Below are 21,427 nucleotides of genomic sequence, written 5' to 3' on the forward strand. Positions count from 1 at the left end.
CACTTTGTCCCGGGGGTCCTCGCACCGAAAGCCCGCACGGCTGCAGGTGAGAAACAGGCAAATTAGCCACAGAAACCTCTAGCCATGCAAATGTAAAGGCCATTAGCATGCAAGCAAATAGGGGGAAACTCTGTACAGTTAACAACATGTAGCATCCTGCAGGAAGGGCAGCGCAGGAGCACATTCATTCCTATGGAGGTGTGATACTGTCGCTAATCCTGCACAGTTTATAGAAGGATTAAAACAAACAAGCAGAAAAGTGGACAATACCATCTAGCGATATAGATTAGAAACATGCTGAATGAAAACCCCCACAGGGGCTTGAAAGATGCTATCAGCAACACTCAAAGCGTCTCCTCAACAGAGGAGAAACTAGTTGCTCCCTCCCTCCCTCCCCCACCCCCTCCCTCCTGCTCCTGGATCCTGGTTTACTGTTTATTTATCCCAGTGGGAAGGACACCTGCCTCTCCTGGAGTGTTTGTGTTTGAACTGAAGACATGGATAACTGAATAAAGGCAGATATGAGTGTGTGTGTGTGTGTGTGTGTGTGTGTGTGCGTGCGTGCGTGCGTGCGTGTGTGTGTGTGTGTGTGTGTAGATTATTGTAAAGATGAGGAAGTCTTCCTTTATGCCTTTAGCGCATAGAGAACCTCTGTTGGTTCATATATAACACTTACTAACTAACTACTAAGTTCATCTTCACTCCCATTCACAACTAAACTAGATGAAGTGAATATTTTATTACCTGTCGTGGCTGAACATCACAGGAATGCTCAAAAAAAGCTGCGATGAAGCCTCTGCTCAGTTGATTAAAAGGCCTCGTGCACCTCAGGTCTTTGTCCCTCCTTCTTACACTGTCGTTCCTACACAAACCTTTTTCTTTGCCTTTGTCACAAACTTTGCATTGTCTGATTGAGAATGTTTAAAGCACGCAAGAGCAGCGGCGCTAACTGCTCTCCGGCTAGAGAGCGACCACACCCAGGCTCCGACTCAGCGCTCAGAGCTCACGATCTCACGACTGCAGGACCTGGAAGTAGAAAAGCACAAAAGAACTGGAGCCGAACAGGCACAAGCCAAACGTGTGTCGGGCCGACGCGTAGGCGCGTAGTGGGTTTAACAGCCCAACGGCTCCTGCCCTCTGGGATGTGTTGAGTAATTACTCTCACTCCAAGCCTCCCATTCCCCTTTTCCCACCTCCCTTCATCTCCCCTGTCACTCATCCTAGAAAACAGTTGGATCCGAACGCCGTCCCTCACGCCGGGCTTTCAACCGGGATGGAAATAAGATGCAAATCTATCCCCAACTTTTCAAGCGTGTGAGCACTTGTCTGAGCCGAGCGCGTAACAGCGCCGAGGGTCCGACGGCCCAGGCGCCGCCGAGGGTTCGGGATCAGGCTGCAAACAGTCGGGTGAAGCTGAGCGAACAATGAGACAGTGTTGTGGAGTGTGTGGAGTCGTTAGCGCACGATTAAACAGGGAGCAGCTGATGACGGAGGGCTTTGAACGGGGTGCGAGCACCCGTGACCCCCGGTACGAAACGCACGGGGACTTTCTCCTCTGGGAGATGGAGAGTGGGCGGACGGCGCAGAGAGCTGCAGCCGAGGGATCTGGGTTTGAGTCACAACGTCTGGCTGTGTTTTGCTGAGGCCGGCCTTAGATGGTATCGCACTGTTTCCCACTGATGACAGTAAAAACAGACGGTGACACTGAGGGCACGGCGGACCCGCATGCTGCCGCACAACTCCTACAACACCTCCAAGCGCCTCAGCGCACGCAGGAGGACACAGGTCGCCGGCTCCTTCGGGTGCTGTAGGATTGTAGGATTTCTGAACGTGTGTTTGTGTCCGTGTTTTGCTTCACAACACTGATGTTTTAGCCCCGAGCGGTGGATATTACTGACCATTCAGTCTAATTAAAGAGGCCGTTGTTATTCACAACATCGCGGCGCACAGGACACAGTTAGGACTCTTATTATGAAGGTCTGTCATCACATGAGGAAGACTCATCACAAACCATTTCTTTTCCTCAAATCTATAATTTATTTTTTAATTAACCTTTATTTAGAGTTGAGTTAGAGTTGATTTTTTTTTCATTTGTTACAGCAAATAGATATAATATCATAAACATAGGAACCATTGACATATAGGAGGAGTTCAGGAAAATAGATTATTAGCATCTGTGGGGAAAACATGCTGAGATTTGATTTCATGCTGCTGTGAGCTGTGTGTAAATAAATACATGATTATAGATTTTAGATAAGATTTAGGAGAAACTGAAAAAGACTTCCCTCTTATTTAATCCAGATGTTTTGAATGAAAGCAGATTACACAGATCATCATCTGCTTTAGATTACACAGTAACATCAGCTGTGGGTGATTGAGTGCAGGTCTACCTTACTGGAAGAGTCTTTTGTTGCAGCCATCAGGCCTCCGTGCTTCACTGTGTGATAAGGATCTCTGCTGTGCGTGACTGCAGGTTCATTTACCCCAACGAGGCCAGAAGATGAACCGTTAGCGTTGGATTCAGACACCTGAGAAACGATAACAGTGAACTCTACAGGCCCAGACGCTCCCGTGGGTAAACGGAGGAAGATGTTTGCCCTCAACCCCCACACACATCTCACTCAAGGCATTTTCGATTTCACTTCTAGCACAGCTGTCCTGCTCCTGCACAGGTCAGGCTCGATTTAGGTTTAATGGGACGTCTCGTTAGCTGCTAATTCACAGACAGTCACACGAGTGAGAGGATCCAAAGCAGGTGACCGCAGTGGATGGAGGAGGAATGTGAGCGAACAGAACCCACGGCATTCCTGCGTGGTCACACGCCGCTCAGCTCGCTGTTTATTTTTAGGACTTGCGTCCATTGTAAATTTGTGACCTTTGTTCAAAATTCAATAGTAATGAGAAGCACAAACAACTAAAAACTCACTTGTTTCTATTGCTTTGTTGTTGTTGGCCCGCAGATGTTGAACTGAACTCATTTGAATATTAGAATTAAGAGACGGTAAACTGTAATTATGTAAATGAGCTTCTGCTGCAGTTGGATCCATGAAAAAGGCTTTGCCCCCTCTTATTTTTTTTGCACGTTTGTCGGATCATCAAAAAAATTAATTAATTATTAGTCAAAGATAACGCAATAAACACATCATGTGTTTTTTTAAATGAAAGTTTTCATTTTTAAGAGTAAAAATAAATCAAAACCTACATTGCCCTTTGTGAAGCAATGTTTGCCTGGTTGGGTCACCCTGAGCAGCAACGACTGCAATCAAGTGTTTTTAATGACTTGCAATGAGTCAAAGGTTTTTGACTCATCAGTCCACAGAGTATGTTCCCAACAACCTTTTTGCTCAGCAGTGGTCTTCGTCTTGGAGCTCTGCCATGCAAACCATTTTGCCCAGTCTCTTTCTATGGTGAGTAGTGGACACTTTCCTTTACTGAGGCAAGTGAGGCCTGCAGGTCTTTGGAAGTTGTTGTGGGGTCTTTTATATTTTAACAGTGGGGCAAACACTTTTTCACACAGGGCAAAGCGGTTTTTGATTTTTTTTTACCCTTAATAATAAAAACTTTCATTTCAAAGCTGCATGGTGTGTTTACTTGTGTTATCTTTGACTAATAATTAAGTTTGTTTGATGATCAGACACACTAAAGTGTGACAAACATGCAAAAAAATGAGAAATCAGTGAGGGGGCAAAGACTTTTTTTACACCACTGTAAGTTGATGAGATTTTATCAGCGAAGTCGCAGCCATATCAGAAACGGTGACGGTTCAGTGTTTCTGGATTAGCTTGAATGTCGGCGTGTTCATAAAACCTTTATGCCCCACACACAAACCTCTGCAGCCGACAGAGAACTGCAGCATCTTCGTACGAGTTATTAACAATGTCTACATTGTGGCTTGGAGCCTTGGAGGCCCGTGGGCTGAACCGGTGAGGCGACTTTAAGCGGTTGTTGTTGACGAAAGTGTCAAACAAGCTTTGCCTGGTTCAGCCTCCCATTCTGCCCAGTCCAGTTTTTGGATCAGTTGTGATTGAGTCACAGGCACAGGCGGCAATCACAGCCTCCTCACTGCTCACCTCCAACCTGCAGACACGCAAAGCCACGTGACAGCCCCACTTTATCATGCTGCTCTGTTAAGTAGACAACGCCTGAGTGTAAAGTCTGTGTGAAAGTATGAAGATATCAAAAAAACACTTACTACTTAAAATTACTTAAATTAGATGCAAAATATGACAAATGCACTGAAATTAGCACCATTGATGCTGTTAAGGGCCAATCTGAATGTGTGAAGCAGGTATTAATAATCAAAGACATCATGTGCAGTACAAGGCTTGTTAAGTGGGTAAATTAGAGTAAATGTAGGAGCATGCACCTCAGGGCTGTACTGTACTTACAGTAAAATGTGCTGCATGTTACTCTCAGGGTTCATACTAAACACACACATGCGAAGGAGGAACCCTTCCTCGCCACAGCTGTCAAACCTGTTACGCATCCTCACGAGGAACCAGGAAACTAAAAGGCAATCTCACATGTTTCTGGTAACGGCGTTCACTTGGAGCTCGTTGACCTTCACATTCCTTTTAATTGGGACGAGATGCAAAAAGGCCTCTACAGTATGTGTTTTCACCTCAGCTGCCAAGGTGTTCACGTTCACGTTCACTAAACGCGTGCAACATTTTAAACTGGTTGTTGGAGAAGTAGCGTCTGTGCCATTTCCTCTTTCCTCACTCCAACACACTTAAAAAAGAATATATAGACAATATTACAAACTCCGTCTTATTATGACTGAACCTATTATGGGGAAGTGACAGCACACGTAGAAAGCTCCTTTTCTTTGCAGCGTCAGTGGCTGCAAGACATGAAAACTAGAGCAACGCAGCAGAGACCAAGTGTCACTTTGCTTCTTTGGGAACAAGAAGCAGACGCACGTATCGACACACAGCACGGCCTCCAGTTTGATTTCTCCGTAAGCAGGATCGTAAGAGGGCATGTGCGAACCTGCAGGAGTTTCTGTTGTCTTCAAGCCAACCGTTGGTTGCTGATCTTCCCAACGTGAACTGTTGCAGCGAAACCTCCTGTCTTGTAAGAAAACGCAGACTGCGGCGACCGTGCATTCGGAGAAAACCGCTTTATTAGTTGAGGGATCGAGAGCATTTGTCCTCTGCGTCCTGTTTTATACGACAGAGGAGGATTCCTGCGTTGGGGACAAGGAAATTCCAAGGAAGGGATCGGAGGCGAGTGACAAGAGAAATGTCAGTTAAAACAGAGCAGAGAAGAAGAGTTTCACTTGAATTAGGGCCAAGACTCTGAGCCTGCGGGGGGTGACACGCAGAAAGGGCCCGATGATGTTTAACATATGGGTAAAAATGAGTTACACAAGAGTTCAATATTGATAACACAGCACAGTCCATCATCAGCATGAGTATGCTGAATAACAGGGAAATAAAACAACAGGAGTCACAGGCTGCAGACAATGGGAGGGTTTAAGAGGGAATTTATGTATCTACTACAAGAAATTCATAGACAGTTCAGGCTATAATTGATTGTACAGGTCTCTCATTTTTACAAAATGTATTAAGTTTAGTACAAAGTTGATGTTGTTTATACCGGTAACTTTTATTGAGGAATTTCAACTTAATTTCAATTAAACTTAGAACTGAAGGAATAAAATGAGGGACATAAAAGTGTCCAAGCGTCAGATTTTGCCATGTGCTTATTACACGGACAGAAGTGTAAAGCTCTCACTTTTGTTCCACCCTCAGTCCGTCCCAGGGTGGAGCAGACAAATCACTGCCGTTGACAATCTGGATTACACCAACCGTCTAATCGGTCCACCCCGCTCGGGTCCATTTCTTTGCTTTCTGTATCCTCTGAACACAATATCAGAGCAACTGAGTCTACACACATATTGTATCTAACCACTTTTCCATCAGAATTTAGACATTGAAGACATAGGTTTGACTGGACCCTCATTGATGGTTCTTCATCGGACCCTATGGAGACTGTGGGAGCTGGTGGCCAGGGTTGACGTCATTTATATGTGTAAATAATGTGTAAATATCATCCTGAAACTCTGGCCCAGAAATACACAAACGCATGTGTATAAATTGGACCTCGGCTCTGTTTCCGTGGGGTTTGGTAGCAGAGCAGAGCGTCCTGCTGATGGAGGGTCTCCCCACCGCCCCCACAGTGGCCCTCACGCAGGACCTGGGAAGATGTCTCCCAGCGGGGGGGCTGTGGCTGCGAGCCCTCTCTTCATGGCTCTGTGTGCTGGACCCCTCAGGGAACTGGCGGTTCTCCAAGGTTCCTCATACCGCCGGCATTGTTCATGCACCAACGTCTGTCTCACCCTTTTGGTGAACAATGATATATTACAGCTTTAACGTTAGTGGGACACACAACACCAGAGCCAATAAACATGTATGAAGATGAATATATTTATTTATAAGTGTATGCACATGCCTTAACACTATTATTGGTATTAATACTAATGTAATAGTTAACAACAGTACAGCAGTTATTTAGTTATTAATGTGTCAACCTAAGAACCTTTTTTAGTTATTATTTTTTTGTGTTTCTATTTATTCTTTTGTGTTTTGCCTAATTGATTTATTTGCTTTCAGCTGGTTCACAAAATTCACTTTTGCATGCTTCTGATCTGGAAGCAGTTTACAGCTATAGCCAATACGTTAACCAGACGGCAACGGAACCGAGCGGCTCGCTGCAGTTTGAGCAAAAAGCCAGAAGAGGGCAAAGTATGATAACGTTTTAATTAACCCACATGGATCACATGCACGTTGTGTAACTCAGGGATTTGTTGCAACACCCTTTCAGTTCCTGCCTGTTCCTTCAGGCAAGGAACCAACACACACACACACACACACACACACACACACTGAAGAGGGCTTAACGTCCCCTCAGCCTTCGCTGACCCTTTTATTTTTATGCTAATGTTCCTGTAGGACAGTCTATAGAAGCTCTTGTGTGTGGAAATTAGCAGCGGGCTGTAACTAACGCTGCAGATAAAAGACGGTGTTCAATATGAGGTTTCTTAGCTGGGAGGCCCCTTATTAGGACAGGGCTTGATTCGGTCCACACGTACACACTCAGCGCTGGGTCTGACTCTTTGTCTCTTCTCTTTCTGTTCTCCTGTCACTTGTTCATGAATATTTCACCGTCTCCATTCCCTTTTTTGGTGCTGCCTGCTTCTATGCATAACCCCCTCTTCTCCTCTTATCTCCTTTCCTCACTCTTTTATCTTGATGAGACTGAGGTGTGTGTGTGGGGGGGGGGGGGGGGGTAGTATCGATCTATTTGTGTCCAGGTCAAGGTGAGAAAACGGCTTGTGAGCACAGATTGTGCTTGTGAACAGGAGGCTGCAGCAGCAGTGAGGGTGCTCCTGTCATTCATCAGAGAGGATGCGTTTAATTAGAGGTCCTTGCGTGCGGCACCTGTTTTTTTTTAGATAGTCACTAAGCAAGAAAGGAAACAGGAAACAGGACATCAAGACAGGAAGTGCAACTGCATTCAGTCCCCTGATGTCGTTCCTCTCCTCCTCCTCACTTACACACAGATGTTCCCATGTAAATCCCCTCCCTTCCAATCCCCTGTAATTTTCAAACGTTGGCACACCACGGGTAACCATGGCGACGGCCCGGAGACGGCTGTTTGAAATGCATTCGCTGCGATCACGCTGTGAAAACCGGACTATCCCACCCACCACAGGCTGCTTCCTACTGCACACACACAACACGCTGCTGCATCACCTCCACCCACAGAACTACAGCAGCGGACCCATGCGTCGCAGCCGGTGCTGCTGTCATCATTAAGCCATTATAGCCACAAGCTGATGAAGTCATTTACCTCACATTAGTGTGTTATTTTGTTGTCTAAAGCTGGACTGGTTAAAATAATTATAGAAGCAAACTCCAATAATAAATTTCTTTTTAAAAAATTGCTTTGGTTCATTTATTTTACCTTGAAATCACAGTTTATTTAACAAGAAAAGGTGTTTAAATAATTAAGTGATTAGCGCTCACACCTTTCCCTCACAGTCTTGTCTGGCTTTTCTGTCTCCGGCCGCATCTCCACTGATCCACCCAGCTACGACTCAGACAGCCGTCACGGAAAGATGTCACATCAAAACTCCCCCCAAAAATAATCCACTGTTGAGACTGAGAGCCACAATCACAACACAGACTCTCCATTCATTCTGCCCCGTGTAACACCAGGTGTCAGCCAGAACACAGAGCAGTCGGCGGTGACACACGCTCTGGGCATCCTCCCTCTGTCTGCCCCCCCCCCCCCCCCCCCAAACACACACACACACACACACACACAGATCCTGTCTGCCTCCTCATCTGTCCGTCTCTCTGCACCGCGTGACCCCCGCTGCCCAAAGTTCGCACAGGGACGCTGCAGAGCACAGACCTCTGTTTGCTTTTTTTTCCTCTTTTGCTTGGTCTCTATGGCAACAGTCAAAGTCAGGAAGAGGAAAAAAGGGGGAATGTTTGTGTCGTGAATCATGACAGGACGCAGACCTTTTAAGGCTCGGGGAGTGGCAGGACTTCACAGGGAAACGCTGAGGTTTGATTTACAAGCCTCCGCAGTCGCGTTCTTCGGCCACACCTTTCCAAAAGCACGAGCTTGTATCAGCCTGGACGCTGGAAACACCTCTCATTTGGCACAAACTGCAAAAAACTCCTGTTTTGTCTAAATACATAATAAACATTATGTGTTCCAAGGACTTTTCGAGCAGCTCCTGAGCTTAAGTACGTCCTCTGCTCAAAATCCCTCCCCGTTCATTCCCACTCACTATGGTGAGTATTACATAACTGGGATCACAGTGAAGGTCCATCCACGTAGCTAATGACACGGATAAAAGTGAAGGTATTCATTTTCTTATTTTTCATGTAACGTGAGAATAGAAGCAAACTGAAAACGTTTTGATGCATTAAACGCACGGTATCCTGCGAGCAAACGGTTATGTAGGCCATAGAATAACAGAATAAATAATGAACACTTGAAGAGGAGCGCGTGACGCGGGGGGGGGGGCCTGGTGCGAATCGCCCACTGTTCACCACCGTGTGCTGTGTCACTGCAGAGCAGGGTCACCTTGGGAGTGGAGAGCAGAAAACGGAGCGCTTGTCATCGGAGCGAATGGCGACCCGAGGCCCGGGCGCCGTCTGCAGCCTCTCTCTCTCCTCCGCCATCTGTATTTTAGCCTTTTAGCCAGATTACCTCAGCGAGACAAAGCTCCGCGTTGACAGCCCAGCGCCTGCGGAGGAGAACGTTTCATTGCAAGTTTCAAAGATAGGGACCGTGCAGATTTCCATCTGGCTGGGTTTAGCGCCGTTGCGTAATCAGTTCCGAGCAGACAATAGACTGGATTGAAGAGTTTAGCTTCAACAGTGATGCTATTATTATTAAACGTGTAAAACTGATGAAGCACATTCACTGACAATGCACTAAATGTCTTATCAGATGCTCCATATTTGGGGGATAAATCGCTTCCTGTTGAAGCATTGTTTCCAGGAAGATGAGTGGCTTCACTTCCTCCGGGGATATCCTTTGTTTTTCGTGGCTACAGGATATTTGTACCAGTTCTGGCCTCTTTACAGGAATACTGAGTAATATTGACACCGTGGCGCCTTCTATTACGAAGCAGCCACCAAACGTGCACAAATGACCGTCCAGTAACACACAATTACACTTTACCGAGACTGTTTACAGGACGTGTTCTCCGATTTCAGCTCTCACACAGATCCATTGTTTTTAGATGCTAATCGCGAGTGTGGGCAGGCGGCTAACGGGATCACAGCAGGAGGTAAAAAGGTGTTGTGTGTAGCGTAGTGTGGCATTCAGGGACCAGTAAATGAGGTAATAAGTGAACCACATGCCACATGTGAATGGCTTCTTACACCTACACTCTTCCTTAAACACATTTTTATTATATTCTCCTACTTTCAGGCCATATCTGCTGAAGGGAACGCTCAATAAACTACACTCGAGCCGACCTCTTCTACCTGCTGTGTCCTCTGCCATCCGCTGCGACTCGCTCGCTCTTCATTGGGGCTGTGGACTGACCCGGCTGCTAGCTGTTGCTAAGTTTATCCCCGTTCCAATCTGTGCCCCAGGGGCATGCGGAGGCAACCCAGAAAAGACAGAGTGCACTGTCTGTTGGCGAGATCGGGGACGGGAGGAGGGAACGAAACCCCGCGATGCCCCGCTCTGCTTTTTACACGGGCTACGAGCGGCACCGCGACTGGGGAGCGGGGACTGGGGCGAGCGTGTGCCGGCGCGTGGGGGTGCGAGGGGCCATTTGCATCACATAACAGTATCATCAGAATATTAGCTTCAGATCATAGCAGGGGGCTTTAGAATCATTAGAAATGAGCTCAGTGCCCCGTTCCCGGTGACCTTTCTGCTGCTGTTTGCCTGCAAAGCTCTGGAACTGACTCAGCCACTTAATAATTAACACCAAAGCCCTAAAGCATTTAATGGGATCTGTTCTAATTATCGTGCAAAGCACTGTAGAGTGTGAATGCCTCGTTGAAAGGCTCATGTGCTGCAGCGTTTTACTAATCTGTCAAAATCAAGTGAAAGATGTTATACTGTATGAAAGATACTATGGGAGGTAAATAAGCTGCAGGTAAACAGTTCTTCCCCTCGGGCAGAACAGAAGAGCAATGCAAATGCAGCACAACGTGCGATCAGCAGATCAATCCGTCTATAGATTGACTGACTGACCTCCACGCGATGGGCTCACATCACTGCAGGCTCCGAACCAAACCCCCCATCGTGCTGGAAAAGCCCCTGTGGCCGAGACGAGGAGATCACATCTCCACAACTGTGGCTGGAGATGAGTCTGACATCATTTTCGAACAGACCCTGTCTGTTACATAACAGCCTAATAGGAAAGGACGTGTGTAGACAGTTATATGAGTCACTGTCAACTGTGAAAGATGATACAAGTTTCTAATCTAATTCAATTTAATAGGCACCTTGTACCTGCTTGTAAATTATCCAGACAAATGTCTTTGTCTAAAGTGTTATGTCCTATAACCATTATATCAAAGCTGCCTATAAAATCACATCTCTAAAATTCCTCCTCATTTAGAGGCAGTTTTCTCCTCAGGCGTGTTGAAGCACATTCAGGGTAGTGTCTATTTGCGTAGAGGCCTAGTGGTTGAGCCCTGCCCGCCGATGACTCATAAAACACTCATGGCACACAAGGGAAGGCTCCATCGGGCTCCGTGCACGTTGCAACTATTACTTAGCGAAACCCGTCGGACGTTGTTTATCGCAAGCAAAGCGTCCACGGTCGTGAACCGGTCGCCCGCGCAGCAGGTGCATGAATGAAACGCACTACGGAGCTGGGATCTCGGAGCACAGCGTTCACCTGTGGCTAAACTCCAGGGAGTGGCCAGGGTGTCATAAAACCAGTTTCAGTAACTTTCCATTTCAATGCACGGGAGAGAAGGAAGGGAGAGGCTTATGTGATAACCAGACTCCATGCTTGAGCAATTACGCTGCCTAAAACTATTACGCATACCTCGTCTAAGTGTCTGTTTACCTGTAGCTCTAACTGTTATTTGTGTGGCTGGTTTGTTCACGGCAGCAGGTTTTAATGTGTGGTGCACAGTTGTTCAGGTGCTTCTGTTACTATTGGATGCACCCATTGTGTCGATACCACAGGTCACAACAACGTCGCTCAGACATCAATGAATCAAGCTTCATTTTGCATTTAAAGGAATGCAAGAAACAAATCTGCTGATTCGATTCATACTGTGCAGAATCGGATGTCCAGAACAACAGAGGAGATGCAAATCAAAACAACACGGGCGATTTTCTGCTAAGTTTCAGCGATTTGCAGGAAAAGTGCTACATAATAGAAAAAATGCAGAAGCCAAATATGTGTTTTCATGATTCTCGCCACTACTACAAAATGTGCTCCCACTCACATCCTCGGGAGGCACGTGACGTTCCCATGCACACTTCTGTGGGAGGAATCTCTCACTCTTATTATGGTGACTTTCACCTGGCCTGCTCTATGCTCTCTGTGGTGGTATCTGGGTGTGTACTTTGTAAACAAATCGGAATAAGACACAGACAAAGAGACGTTATTTCAGTGGTCGTGCCAAATGTGTGTTTATGGAGAGAGGAAGTGAAGTGAAAGTGAGACCGTGTGATAGGGACATCTGGGGAATGATACAGCGAAAGCAGCACTTGAGCCTACTCCTATCACTGCTGCACTCGGCTGAGCCTGTGGTGCTAGTGGGAGTACTGGAAGCCCACTTGTTGTGTAACACCTTGTCCCTCCTCCACACTATAACCAAACTCTGATACAACAGGGTTGAGTCACAACAGCTTTCATCTTCTAGTGTGAGATACCAAGTTCTTCGTTCTATTCATGCCCCCCCCCCTCCCCAGTATTCTGCAAGCAATTCAATTCAGGGAATTAAACAGGCACCTCAGCTGTTTAAATATGTATATTCTTTGTTTACTGTAAATAAAGCCGTAGCTTACGAACAGGACCTGACTAATCCTCAAGAGGTTGGTTGGATGCTGGAGCCAACTGTCATTTGTCCCACATGCAGGGTGGACCCTGAACAGGTCTACAGTTCATCACAGGATCCCCCCCCCCACACACACACACACACACCCAGAGTCAGTTAAACTGGCTGCGTGCGTTCGGTGTGTGGCCTGAGAGAATCCGCGCAGACAAAGGGACGCGCGCAGGCCCACACAGACACATCCTTCAAGGTTCAAGGACGACCCAGCTCCTTCACAATAAAAGCAGAGCAGGTGAGAAAAGGAAGAATCTCAGAGAACACGTTTGCTTGTATAAAGTGAATTAGAAAGGACTTTGGGGATTAAAAGAGGACTTCCTGCTATCTCTGCTGCTGGGTTAAAATTACTGATCTTTATTTGGATGAAAAGACAACTGAAGTCTATTATATGCTGCACACAGCATGGGCCACCACATGAACAGCACTACATCCAATATGGACCCCTCAGTCCTCTCTAACACCCTTTATTTGTTTTGTCCATGTCGTTTCTTTTGAAGATCCGATATTTTGCCAACCGCCGTCTATTTGATATTTGCAGACAAGTAGCTCAAAACTGGAGCTGGAGCAGTGGGACTCCTCAACCTATTAACCAGTGCTATTTATAGTCATCTGACCTACTGTGGACCAGAAGCTCTTCGTTTGAGCACACCACACGTTTAATGACACAAATAGATGTCTTTGTTCTTAATCTTCTAAGCTGTTTTGGTTTAGGTTCAAATACACTATGCAAATTTATATGAAGCGTATTTATAATCCCAGTGTACAGTATTTTCCACACAGTGGAACATTTCCTCATACATTTCACTGTTTGCTTTTACTAGCTGGCCTTCTACAGTATAATCCTCTGAGTGAGTATGACAGAGGTTTGTTGTGCGGTTAGCACAGCCATACACAGGATGTATAAGTTATTTCCTGCACTGGTAGCGCTCGTCATGTATCCTGGCCTGCAGTGAAAGAGTGCCTGTCTGCACTGTGCTGTACGCACGTTGAATCCAATACAGCAGCTCGGCAATGAATTCAAACGTCACGTAACGATGTGACCTGAATAATGAACATATAGATCATTATCATCCTTGACAGATGCACCGGCTTGCTCTCCAGTCTATAATCCACATTTCTTCCTAATAACAACTGGGGACAGTGACATTTATGATTAAGGAGGTGAATGCTTTTCTCACGCGCGTCTCTTAGTCAAAGTGACCTAACGCTGGACTGCCCAGTGATTCAGCTGCTTCCCTTAAATGACTTGTGACCAGACCTCCAGACTGCATCAGACAGCTGGCTTCATCATGGGGGAGTCTTGTGAGGGCAGGTGTGCATTCGAGCATGAAGAAGACACAAGTCACAGACTTACTTGATGCACAACAGTCACTCCCTATCAACATAGGTTCAGCCAGTGTTTATTTAGCACAAATAGTTACACAAAAAATTTACAAATTCACAAAGCAGCTGCAATAAAGCACAGATGATTTTAAACCAGGCTGTTAAGCCTCTTCCAACTGAGATTGTGATTAAAAGGTGAATGTTGCTAGGGATGGTAAATAATATCGGTGGTTACCTAGGGGATGTGTCATTAGGAACACAGAATTATGCAACAGAAATAATGACCTGTGATACCAGCAGCTGGTATAATACAGGAAAGGCCTAACCGTCTTTAAATGGTTGTAATGCACAATACGAACAGTAACGATCAACACTTTATCTGGATATGAACATTTTCATCATTTTATTATTTAAGATTATTCCTTCAAAGCAAAAGAATAGTGGTTACAGTGGCAGGTTTCTGGTTCGAACACATAGGTCCATGACTGATCTGTAAAGTGGTGAAATCACGGAAGGGAAGACTGAGATGAGAGCAGCTACACCCGGATTCGTCACACATACAAACGCACACGCCTTTCATGAATTTTTTCAAATGAGATCCTATAAGGCAGAATACAGACCACAGCCAAGCTCATTGGCCAAACGCTGAATAATGGTACAGGAACATGTGTAAGTAAATACTTGACTGCTCACCTCCTGAAAGCAAACAGATCCAGGTAGAATTTCAGGTGTTTGGGGGGTTAGGGACATTCCGGAGTGGAAAGTGAACCCTCCTTGAATGCGCAGAGGTCATTTTGATGCCATACACACAGCAGACATAGCTACACAGTAGGAACTAGTCTAGAAGTAGACAAATATTGGTGTTAGTGGAATCTCCCCCTGCTTTTTGTTTCATGCTCAGTGAGGTGGTCGAACCAGATTCCACAGGGCTGCTGTAAAGACACAGGGGAGGATTAGACCTTGTCAAATCTATGCAACCTGCTTTAACTACTGATCGTAAATCAAAAGACAAATCACCCATTACATACATTATTATTAAAGACAGCTACTTTAAAGCTGCACCCCTACGATTGCACAGGTTTGTGTGTGCGCCCTGTGTGATGACCTGGTGGCTCGGTTTTGCCCCTAGCAAATTAATCTAGCCATGCTGAAAAATTAAGTTCGAATAATCATTTAATCACGCCTGTTTCTATGCACACGGACAGAAGCAGGTTCTTACAATTCCAAGCATTGCATTGAATAAAACGGGAGGGGCGACACTGTTGAAAGTAGCGGACAGATTGTGATTCAGAGGTTCACTAGGCACAGACATGCAAAATGTCCTCCCTGTGACCTAGCACAGATCCTCCCTTATCGCTCTTGCACACACATGCCTGTGCAGCAATCAATGCACGTCCCAGCCCCAGGAGCAGAGGATGCCAATTAGCGGCGGGAAAATTAAAAATACTAAATGCAATCTGTTACTGATGCTATCAGTATCAATAACACTAAGGTAAAGTAATACCATAGTTGTCTAAGTGGGAGTGTGGCCTCAAAGGACACAACGGACGAAGCAAAAGCCATTCATTAAGAACATGTGTATAAATGATCCCTTACTAAGAAAAACGTGTTTTAAGTTTGAAGTATTCTACAACGTGGTTTATGGTGATGAAGGAACATATGCTCCACTTTCTACTTGCAGCTGAAACAATGTGAAATGACACCAGGTGTTTATTATAGAGTCATAAATGCAATTCATTACACAAGAAAATCATCATCGGAGAAAAACTTTAACGTACTTACTTACGCGACTTACAACGGAGTACGAGCCACACCCACCGCCATCGTGTTAAACTAGGCACTGATTGGATGAAGATTACCATGGCAATGAGATGACGTCTTCATCCCTTGCTCTAATTGGAGGAAACCCCGTGGCCCCAGCCGCTGCAGCGTTCCAGTCCGACAAACTATATGTGAAGGGCCACCTTTCCCCCCGCGCTTAACTCCGATTGGTTACAGCGCTAAACTATGCTGTCAATCAAACAAAATTGCGATTAACTACTGGCCAGCCCACATTTAGAGGAGCCGCCCAATTTCATCAGCTTAGTTGGCGTTTGCTGCTGCTGCCGTTCTTTGCGTTTCTGTCCAATCGCTCAAATCGGATCAGTTTGTGGAGGAAATTTGGGCCTTTGTAGGTCAGATACGATGAGTATATTATTTTCTTTCAGTTAAATAGACGAGCGGTGGTTGATTGCTACACAGGGAGAATGTGCTTTTTTGCAGTAACGTGTCTTTAGTAGTATCGTTAACATGGCTCTTTTTAAAAAGGAGTGGCCTGTAGCTTGTGCTAGCTAGCGCCACCAGACAGCTTTGTGGCGGGGTTGCAGTGCAAAATTGGGCTTGCCAGCACATCTCTGCTTCCGATAATCGCAGCCATGCGTAGCTTTAACGCATGTAACACATTTCTTATTTCTTACGGGACAATATTAGAATTTATGTCTAGTTATGTTTATGCTCGTTAAAACTGCAATTTTATAACTAGTACAAGATAAACGTGTCTCTTCCGCTTGACGTAGCGATATTTAAATTACTGCTGTGAATAAAATCGTCACCCTGTCCTAATAATTGTATTCTATTATGTCATGATGATCAACCTACTAATCTAAAACATATTGTCTTTTTTCGCAGCTAGTTAAGGTTGTGAGGACTAACAGCGATCCTTTCTTGCAAATATTTGTTAACTCATCAGTCCTTCACTGTCTTATACGCCTTCGGATTCTTATCAGTATAAACTATGGAAAAGACGGATCTTGTTCAGAGGGCCAAGCTTGCCGAGCAGGCTGAGCGCTACGACGACATGGCAGCGAACATGAAGGAAGTTACACAGAGAGGCGAGGAGCTGACGAACGAGGAGAGGAACCTGCTGTCCGTCGCTTACAAGAACGTGGTTGGGGCTAGGCGGGCCTCTTGGAGGGTGATGTCCAGCATCGGTATGAAGACCGAAGGGTGCGAGAAGAAGCAGCAGATGATCAAGGAGTATCGGGAGAAGGTGGAGAAAGAGCTGCAAGACATCTGCAACGACGTTATGGTAAAATGTTATATTTGAGTGAAATCAATCTTTAGTGTGCAAATTAAATTATGTATTCAGTTATACTTTTGCCCCGAAGGCACGTTGAGAAGAGTTTTAATGATTTAAAATGAATGTCAGTATAACCTAGATATTTACATCACATAATGTGGAACTGCTAACTGTTTCCAGTACATGTTTAATAGCCAGCCAATACACCACTGGTTCAATAATGTGTCAAATGGCATGTTCCTTGTTTCCCGTAAGCTCCCCTGTTATATAAATATGGCTCTTAAAGCCAGAGAGGACACAAAAGCATTATGTAGTCCTCCCACAGTTTCTGCCTTTTGGGAATATGCATTTAGAACAATAGGCTTGAAACCTTGAGGGTGTGAGATGACAAAAGGTCACAGTGACTACACCAGCAAGGTGTGTCTAAAGGGGTGGTAAGAGAACCCAAGTCACATACATGAGCTATACATGCTCTGTAAACCTGTGCTACATTCAGTATTTAAGCAGTCCCATCTGGCACATAGAGATAATGTGGTTAGTCAAGTGAAGAAATGACTCATTCACCCTAAAGCTTAGTTTGTACACATTCCAATAAATGACTAACGACACTGTTCTTGACAGTAAAACTATATACACTCTCAGATTTTACTCAAGCCATTTCAAGGGCAAACTGTATTTGATGCTGGTAGGGTTGCTTTTACCTGTGTAATGCCACAATGCACGTGGTGTTTCACATTTACTAGCCTGCCTTGATTATCAATTAGAAATCTTTGTGGAAGTAGATGTCTTTTTGAAATGTACTGGCACGTCCATACAGCCCATTCATTTTCTGACCAGCCTCGCTGGCTTGTTTCTGAGAATTTGCACTTGGTTGTGACTCTGGTTTTAGTATCTGTGCTAGTAAGTGTTGACTTAGGCTTTGTCAGCCGATGAGGATAAGGGTGTGTCCGTCCTCATGCCTTAACTTGCCTACAGAAGCCTGACAGGTTAGTTGTGCACCCACAAAGGTAGAAGAACAGGGACACAATAGACAAGTTTTGCTTTTGGGCCTCTTTTGTGATGTCCTGTACAATAAAGTGTGAAACCATGTGGACTAGAATCTAAACTTATACTAAGTATGACTTGGGGATGGGGTGCAGCAGAGGCATATAAGATGAGGACAGCTGGATAAAATAAGACAATTTGCTTCTTTGTAGAGAAATACTTTAAATTGAAATATGAAGCTTCAGAAGATGAATCAGGCTCTCTTAGTTTATTTCCTATGTGGGTGACCTCTGGCACGTTTTATTGTTGTGCCGTGTGGTGTAACTAAACAAATGCATTGTTGTTGTTTTTTTTAGCTTTTATTCGATCGGTGCTGGATGAAATCAGACCTTTATGTCAAAGCTTTGGATGCAAGACTAGCTATCATTATATCTATTGTGCCAAACATGTGAAATGAGGAATGCTTAGCACTTGAGACATGCAAGTGTTTCATGCAAGCCAATCTTTGCCGGTAAACTGCTCGGGGGTGGCTGCTGGGGTGGGTCTGCCTCAGACAAGTTGGAAATTTTTAAATTCTGAGTTCACTTAGTCAGATCTCTAAATTTGCTAACTTGAGCTCAGGTTGCTGTTTCACTTGCACAGATTAGTCCTAATATTAATTTTCATGTTCAGTGATGGACTGATGAATTAGTTTCGAAGATAATCATAGAATGTGATTTTAAAATACATGGTATGTATTCTACTTTGCTGAATTATTACATAAGGTACTTTGCTTCTAACCTTTTGGTGTTTTGTTTGCAATGTTTTAATCCTTTCTAGGTTTAATAACCAGTTTTGCTTGATCCCTTAAATTGGAATTGTAAATTTATTCAGAAATTCTTGTTATTTTTATCATTAGTTTTTACTTTTAACATTAACAGTTGCTATATGTTTAGCTTCAGATGTCTCAGCGGTAGTTGTTCTGCTGCACATTTAGCCTAGAATTCCCCTTTTGTCATGTCCTTTTATTTTAGCTTTGTGGTTTGTTTGAGAAAATTGTAGTTATCACACTTGTGTTTTCATCTCTACTACTAGAATATTTTTGACTATGAAATAGAATGAAAGTCTGTTGAAATTGGCAATATTAGGTGTCAGGACTGATCTATCAATTTATTGAGAATCAGTATGCTCACACAAATGGTGTAAAATCTGGGGCAGAAGACAGCTAGGGACACACTAGAGGCCTGGCCTGGTTGTGGACAATTTAGACATTAGTTGAAACTGACACAGACCAAAATTTTCTTATAAATGACACATGTACTTGACTCCCAGTGGAGCAGGACTGAACTTTATTAATCATGGGGCTGAGCGTCTTTGGAGAGCAAAGACAGTAGTGCTCTCTGGTGGAGGAAGGCTTACAGAAGCCCACCAATTCTTCTTTTGTATCATGCAGGTTGTGTGTGTGTGTGTGTGTGTGGTTTAAACCCACCATAATTTGTCCCCACCTTGGCACAATGACTGACTGTTCTGTAACTATAGTGTTCTGGTGAGAAACAGTCAGCCAGATGCTGACATGTATTTACCCTTAACTGAATACCTTGTGTTAATATTTCTGCCCCGTGCATCTAATACACTGACCATTTTGTCTTCACAGAAACTGCTGGATAATCATTTAATTCCAAATTCAACAGCTGCTGAGAGCAAAGTCTTCTATCTAAAGATGAAGGGAGACTACTATCGATACCTTGCCGAAGTTGCCACTGGAGAAGAGAAATCAAGTGAGTTTACACTCAGGATGTCAATGTATGAAAGTAGTTTGTTTTTTGTAACTGCTTATTTGGCTAAAGATTGCAACAAACAATTATTTAGTTTTGTTTTTTCCCCCCAAAAACATTATTTTGCCAATTAAACTTTGTTAGGTGGTTCAAACTAAATTGGATTTCTATCTTCAGAGACCATCGAAAACTCACAGCAGGCTTACAAGGAAGCATTTAACATCAGCAAGACTGAGATGGAACCCACACATCCCATCCGCTTGGGCTTGGCACTTAACTTCTCTGTCTTCTATTATGAGATCCTCAACTCCCCAGACAAAGCCTGTGAATTGGCCAAAAAGGTCTGTAAACTTCCTATGAAAGTTTTTTTACTCTTGTATGTTTGTAGAAATGTTCAGTGTATTAATGTTTTCTGTTGATTACAGGCATTTGATGATGCCATTGCAGAGCTGGACCAGCTAAATGAGGACTCTTACAAAGACAGTACTCTTATCATGCAGCTCCTCAGAGACAACCTGACAGTAAGTGTTCTGCTTAAAGTAGTATATGGAACATCATACCACATGTTGTTATATAAGAAACAAGAGCAAATGTTGGTTCTGTATTCCTTGCCTTTTTTAACTTTTTTTTTTTTTTTTTTTATAGTTATGGACATCAGACACTAATACTGATGAATTAGAGGGTCCTGAGGGTGCTGAAAACGACTAAAGCTAAAAGCTTTAACTCAGAAGATCTCAGTGTTGGGTCATCTCCAAAAACAACAAAAGGAAAAAAAAAACTTTTTACACGTTGTTCATTCCTTATTGCTCCACTCAAACATTCTACCATTGAAACTCATTGCTGATAAGAGTTGCGTAAGGAAAGAATTTAAAAAAAATGCAGATTTGGAAATGTGGTGAAAAGAGAAACTGTCTATTCCGCTTGGTTTGTTTCTCCTGGCCTTCCCATTTGTGCAGTTTCAGCTGTAGAAAAGTATTTATAGCTTTACATCTGTATAAGACTCCTATCTCATTAGAGGCAGAGATAATAAAGTCCTATAATTGAACAACTCAAAGCGTAAAAATTTCAACTGAGAACGTTTGCATTATTATTAAATAGCTATAAAAACTAGTTTTCCCCCTCATAGCATTTTTAGTGTCTGTCTCTACATTTTTACTATGTGGTACGGTTTAAGCAGCTGAAATCCCACTTCAAATAAATATCTGCAGGGAAACCCAGTACACTTTACATACTGTCAAAAAATACCTATAGTATGTTCAAGCAGTGCAGTTTTGTTCAACCTCACTTTCCACCCTGGTTCTGATGCCACTCTTTCACTAAAGCATGTCTGTTGGGGGAAATGGGGCTTTATTTTCGTCTGACCAAATGCAGGGATATTTTTAATGGGGCAAAACTAAATCAACTCTGTCATGCATGTCTCTTGAGATATTACACTGGAATGGGAACAATTGCTGTAACTCAGAAGTCCAAGTGTCAAGAGTAATTTTCAATACAGGTTTGTACACATCCTATAAGAAGGTGATTTGTTAGTCTGTCCAGTGATTGTCATTACAGATTTGGACCACTATTGTTCTGTTATTCATTCAATTGTAGTCCCCAAATGCCTTGTGGAAATGTTTGACTCCCTATGTATCAGCTATGTTAACATAAATAAAACATTTTCTAAACCAAGTCCTAACAGATTTTTGTTTTTACTTGCATAATACCTGAGTGAGAGTATTCTATTTCTCTTATATTTGGTA

At 44.0% G+C, this 21,427-nt stretch overlaps 1 protein-coding gene and 1 long non-coding RNA gene across 4 annotated transcripts; one reads left to right on the forward strand and one right to left on the reverse strand.

Annotated features, from left to right (window-relative positions):
- Nucleotides 1–13,920: 13,920 nt before the first annotated feature.
- On the reverse strand, nt 13,921–15,777 carry LOC114848459 (uncharacterized). 2 transcript variants are annotated; one of them, XR_008693770.1, is made up of 2 exons: nt 15,676–15,777; nt 13,921–14,821 (listed from the first exon to the last, which is right to left on the reverse strand). It is a non-coding gene; the product is annotated as an uncharacterized LOC114848459 (long non-coding RNA). The 2 variants fall into 2 exon arrangements; XR_008693769.1 differs by having other exon boundaries at nt 15,672–15,777.
- Nucleotides 15,778–15,924: 147 nt separating this feature from the next.
- LOC114848458 (14-3-3 protein zeta-like) lies at nt 15,925–21,356 on the forward strand. Of its 2 annotated transcripts, none has more exons than XM_029138939.3 (6): nt 15,925–16,059; nt 16,557–16,956; nt 19,565–19,688; nt 19,863–20,026; nt 20,111–20,206; nt 20,331–21,356. In XM_029138939.3, exons 2-6 carry the CDS (start codon nt 16,663–16,665, stop codon nt 20,391–20,393), a joined length of 741 nt encoding a protein of 246 aa, XP_028994772.1. In that variant the 5' UTR covers nt 15,925–16,059; nt 16,557–16,662; the 3' UTR covers nt 20,394–21,356. The 2 variants fall into 2 exon arrangements, with proteins under 2 accessions (XP_028994772.1, XP_028994771.1); XM_029138938.3 differs by having other exon boundaries at nt 15,926–16,063.
- The last annotated feature ends 71 nt before the right edge of the window (nt 21,357–21,427 follow it).

This window comes from Betta splendens, chromosome 22, assembly GCF_900634795.4.
Source record: "Betta splendens chromosome 22, fBetSpl5.4, whole genome shotgun sequence".
Taxonomy (NCBI): domain Eukaryota; kingdom Metazoa; phylum Chordata; class Actinopteri; order Anabantiformes; family Osphronemidae; genus Betta; species Betta splendens.